Source organism: Propithecus coquereli, unplaced genomic scaffold (assembly GCF_000956105.1).
Source record: "Propithecus coquereli isolate 6110/MARCELLA unplaced genomic scaffold, Pcoq_1.0 Scaffold299, whole genome shotgun sequence".
In the NCBI taxonomy this organism is placed as follows: Eukaryota; Metazoa; Chordata; class Mammalia; order Primates; family Indriidae; genus Propithecus; species Propithecus coquereli.
The window spans coordinates 2,819,147-2,824,405 of NW_012148607.1; the positions used below are offsets into that span (position 1 = coordinate 2,819,147).

Here is a 5,259-nt window from a genome sequence, read left to right on the forward strand (position 1 = left end):
AAAAAAAAAAAAACAACAAAGCTCCCATTCCAGACCTACCAAAATGATTGATTTTGGGCCAGGACACTGAGAGTGTTTTTGTTTATCTTTTACACTACCCAGGTGATTTTTCAGATGAAATGGCCAGATTTATAAAAGTCACTCCTGTAATGTACACAGAGAGCTGGGTGCAGTGGCACACACCTGTAGTCCCATCTACTCAGGAGACTGAGGTGGGAGGACTGCTTGAGGCCAGGAATTGAAATCCAGCCTGGACAAGTTTTTAAAATTAAAAGACAAATGTACACAGAGTATATAGTTAGCATTGTACCTGGCATAAATAAATGTGCAATAAACGTTAGTGATGATTTTCAAAAGGACCTTTCCTCCCACCTGCCAGTCTTCAGGAACCAGGAAAATGCTCTTTAAATTCATTTAAATTTTAAGAGCCAGTGATGCTGCTCTTGGGAATGTGCTTTAGGATCTAGAATAGTCTTTTATATGAAATGGAGCTGGTTTTAAAAATATCCTTTTTAGCTGGGTACAATGGTATGCACCTATAGTCCCAGCTACTTGGGAGACTGAGGCAAGAGGATTGTTTGAGCCTAGGAGTTCAAGGCCAGTATGGGCAACATAGCAAGATCCCATCTCTTTTAAAAAATCTTTTTTATTCCTGAATGAGTATGGCTTTGATTAACCAGTCTGTGACGAAAGCTATGGGGAGCCCATTTTTTCCATAGTTGACCTCCTGCGAAGATTCATAATTTCAGAGCCTCAAATGAAATTTGGTATATATTCCTAAACGAGAAGCAAGAGTGATGAGTCAGCCTAGGGACCAGCCCCAGCTTCCACCCCTAGACCAAAGTAGGAGAGTGTGGATGGCATTTAGACCTCTAGGTCTAGGGTCCTAAAGAACTGAAGTGAGAATATCTATTTAGGCCTTAGGAAAAGATCCTTATGAGTATATCCCAATTCTGGACTTCTCCAAAGCCAGATCCTCCCTTGGCCTACCATTCTGTTTTCTAATAACTTGAGGCATGTTGCCATTAACTGGACTCAGCAGCTGTCCCTAGACTAGGGAGGAGCCAGAACACCCACCCAATAGTGGCGAGGAGGATGATGAGAACCCTATACTCCCTAACTTGGTTACTGTGTTACAGAAGCAACATCCAGGGCAGCGTCATCTGCAACAATGCTGTGATTGAGAAGGGAGCAGACATCAAAAACTGCTTGATTGGAAATGGCCAGAGGATTGAAGCCAAAGGTAAACCAGAGCCCAAGTTACAATCGCAGATGCCGCTTTTTACCTATCACACTATCACTGATAATGCTAAATGCTAGTGAGGATGTAGGAAACAAGCAGGCGCATATATTGCAGGTGAGAACGTAAACTGATAAAGCCTTCTTTGAAGAGAAGGATGACGTCATTGTCAAATTTTTTAACTTTGACTTAACAGTTTCATTTCTAGGAATTTGTCTTGTAGATAAGCTCATACATGCATGCAGCATTGCTATAAAAAAATTGAAAACATGCCAATAGGTCTTATGGCCCAGATTGGCACCAGTACTTTACCATGGCTCTTGGACATGAGACAGAAGGGCCAGTAATGCAGCAAGAGCTCTGGCTGGCCTCTTGAAGTCTGTGAGCACTTCATTTGACCTGATATTTAAGGGAGGCAGTCCCACAGATACCTGGCCTGGTAGAAAGTTAACAGGATATAACACTGAGCTGTTCTCAACTGCTTAGAGGTGCATCTGTAAGCTATGCTGTTAGCTTGCTCTGCTCCATAGCCTGTAAAAAGACGTATAGTGCTTGAGAGACATACAAACACCAGAGTTTTCCTGCTGGGCAGGGCAAATTTGAATTGTTCTTAATTTGACTGAATGTTTTTAACCAAAATGTAGGCAATGCTAAAGAACAATAAAATGGGCTGATTGCTCTTGAAATTATTCCTAAAACTAAAATAGGTGGGAAGAGGAATTGCTGAAGGAATTAATCCCACCAATTCTGTAGAAGCCATGTCATTTTCCTTCTCCCCAGTAAACAGAGGCCTTCTTTAGTTTTTTTTTCCTCCCTTTCCCTTTCTTAAAGTCATATGCCTCCCTTTTGGGCCTTTTGGGCTTTAGAATTAAACAGACCTGGGTTGAGATCTCAGCCATGCAACTCACTAGTTGTGCACTAGGTTAAATTTTTTATCTCTAAACCTCAGATTTTTTTAACAGAAAAATTGGAACAGTAATACCTACCTTGGAGGATTATTGTTAGAATTACATACAGTTAAATGTGGCGTTTTTTAATTTAATTTTTTATTTAAATTTTTATTTTATATTTTCTTACTTTAAAACCTTCATCTCCTCAAAGCAGAAGAGAATTACATGCAGTTAAATGTTTTAAGGAGCATGCACTACTCCTTGAACATACCAAGGGACTTAGAGTTCCTCATACACACTGTGCTATTGTACCTCTCCATATTCTTGCACACACCTTCTCTCTGGATTTCCTCTCTGCACAAGTGTTTTCTTCTCTATAGAACCTTCTCTGACTCCCTACAGTAGAGCTGAACATTCCTTCCTCTGCATTCTGGGATTTTGCCATACTTTTATTAAAGTATGTATCATAAAGTTATAGCAGTTATCTATGAATCTTCCTTCCCTACTAGACTTAAATCCTCAAGGCCAAGGATTGTCTTAACTATATGTATCCCTAGGTCTCAGAACAGGTCCTGGTTTATAGTATTAATAGATGATCGGGGGAGGAGGAAGAATCAATGAATGAATTTTGGATCCATAAAGCATATTTTGGGGGTTTTCAGGGCAGAAAGTTTCAAAAAAGGCCTCTGTGAGATGGTTGTAATTATCATAAGATGGGCTTCAGCATCTCCTGGCCTTTCTGGTCTTAACTAACACTATGTGTTCACTTTTTAGCGAGGAGACCCCTTAATGGTCCTCCTGAAGGAGAGGTGGCCAGGGAAGTCATCTGGACTCTGGACTCTAAACTGGACAGTCCCACCACTTTCTGCTCTCTATCCTGTGCTGGAGGGACAGATGCATCCAGCACAGTGGCCAGTGCCTTCCTGCCATGGGCACTCCCTGGCCAGCTACCTGTTTCCACTATCACTTTTCTTTGAGGCTGAGCCATATGGGAAAAGCAAATTCCAAACCATCAGTACAGCACTCAAGACCTGTTACTATGGGTGACCTAGACAAACACCAACAACTCCTTACCAGCAAAGCATTAAATAGATGACAAAGTCCTCAGTCAGTCTTCCTCACATGGAGGGATTTCAGGAAAAAACATTCATCTTAAGAAGTAATGCAGTCCCCTCTCCAAATTCCAATTATTTTCATACCAGAGAGTCACCACATCCATAGCAGTCTTTTTCCCCCAGCATGTGACTCTCATGACCCTGTGTAGGCCTCTCTGCTGTCATCTAGTACTACCAAGAGAACACGCCATTTCATAACAACTCTGGCTTTTCTCACTCCACCCCAGCACTCTTAGTGATTATCTCTGGCAAAACTCCTGGCAGCCAAGTTTGACTTCCTGCTCAAGCAGTAAAAAGAGTCAAATCCTGAAAACTCTAATTGGATGCTTCATCTGCATCTCTTCTCACTGTCAGAGAACTTGGATCTCTTCCCTATGACCGCAATGATCAGTCCTTTGGCCATGAAAGTAGAGCTGACATGGTCAGAGTCTTGACATATGTTTGACATAGGTCAAGTCCTCCTGGCTAGCAGGAATCCTTCCCAGTTTCCCAGTACAGCTTTTCCTCTGTGACATGTTTTTCTCTTCTATTCCATTTGTTTTTCTCAACTCACCATCCTCCTTTGTACTCTTCCCTTTGGAATCTTTCCCAATCTGATTCCATCCTAGAGATTTTCCAGTGTGTTTACTGGAGCCTATTCCCATCCCTGGCCAAGCAGCACTAGTTCTACTTTTTGCTCCCTTGCAGGTTTCCTCCAACTTACTGCATCTTTATGAAAATCTACCCCCAACATGCCATGTCTCTCTCCCTTGAAGCCCAGTGAGCAAGGTATTCTCTCATTGCCAGGCCAAGAGCAGACCCAGAGGGAAGAGGGAGAGTAGGGAGGGCCGGAAAAGGCTGAGGTGTTTATTCGGAGCCTGGCAGAGCTGAAGAAAGGGTTGTCTTCCCCAGCCAGACAGCTCATTCTGGAGCACTGAGGTCCAAGAAGAGTGTTAATTGGAACTGGAGCTGTCTTCAGAACAGCCCAGTGTCCCTGGAAACTAGGAAGAAATCGGATGAAGAAGAGCAAATGTAAGAGGCTAGATGAGAGGTGATGAAGCTGACTCACAGGTATAGAGAGATAAAGAGTAAAGAAGAGCTTTTGGAGGTGCCCTGGGAAGCTAGCCAGAGAAGCATTTCCTTTGTTCTTTTTTGGTCAGTCTTACTTTGGCGGTGGAGCCTGATTAACAGTCACACTCTGGGACCAACCCCAGGCATAGGGAATTTAACAGCCTGAGCACTATCTGGGCCTCCTCCCCATTCTTCTCATTGAAAGAAGAAGATGGTTATGAAGCACCTCCTAGGACAGGAGTACACAAGCCAGACCTAGTCCTGTTCTGTAACTTTTGTTTAATACTAACCAAAGCACTATGATGGGCTCTTTATGTTAGTTATTCTATTGAAGATCCACAACTTTGTTAGGAAACTAAAGCCCAAAGACATGAAATAATTTGCTCAAAGCCAGACAAATATTTGCTTAAAGTCAAATTAGAATCCAAGTTGTTCTGACTCAGAATCTCTTTCCTTTTCTGCACTGTCTCCTTTTCTTCCTCCCTTTCCTATCCTTTTCCTCCCACATGAGATGTGTCTGTCCAACATGGTGCTGTAATGGCAAACTTTGTGAAAGACCTAAACCTAGGTTTCTCTTCTGCTGGAGAAAGAGAAATAAGCCTAAGGATACTCTGGGCCCCCAGGTCCCCTTGCTGTAATGTACCAGATGTATCAATTATATTATACTTGACAAAGAGACTGGAGGCCTTCTCTTCCATACATGCTCCTTTTCCTACATCTGTGCTCTCACATAACCCCTAAAACACACACATTCAACAAATTAATTACTACCTACCATTCTAGGCACTGGTAGGCTAGGGGTTTTATTCATCTTTATGATACTTCTTGCTACCTAATTGTTCATAGTCTATTATAGAGAGACAGATGAGTAAAGAAATAAGTACAGGCCGGGCGCGGTGGCTCATGCCTGTAATCCTAGCACTCTGGGAGGCTGAGGCGGGCGGATTATTGAGCTCAGGAGTTC

The 5,259-nt window shown here is 42.6% G+C and overlaps 1 protein-coding gene across 3 annotated transcripts in view; it reads left to right on the top strand.

Moving 5' to 3' along the window:
• Positions 1 to 5,259, top strand: part of EIF2B3 (eukaryotic translation initiation factor 2B, subunit 3 gamma, 58kDa) — a 110,529-nt gene that overhangs the window by 92,433 nt on the left and 12,837 nt on the right. For 2 of the 3 annotated variants that reach the window (XM_012649053.1, XM_012649054.1), the window contains exon 11: positions 1,140 to 1,243. The exons of the other annotated variant lie outside the window; for it this stretch is intronic. In XM_012649053.1, the coding sequence (XP_012504507.1) occupies positions 1,140 to 1,243 (104 nt within the window). The remainder of the gene's footprint in view (positions 1 to 1,139; positions 1,244 to 5,259) is intronic. 3 annotated transcript variants of the gene reach the window in all.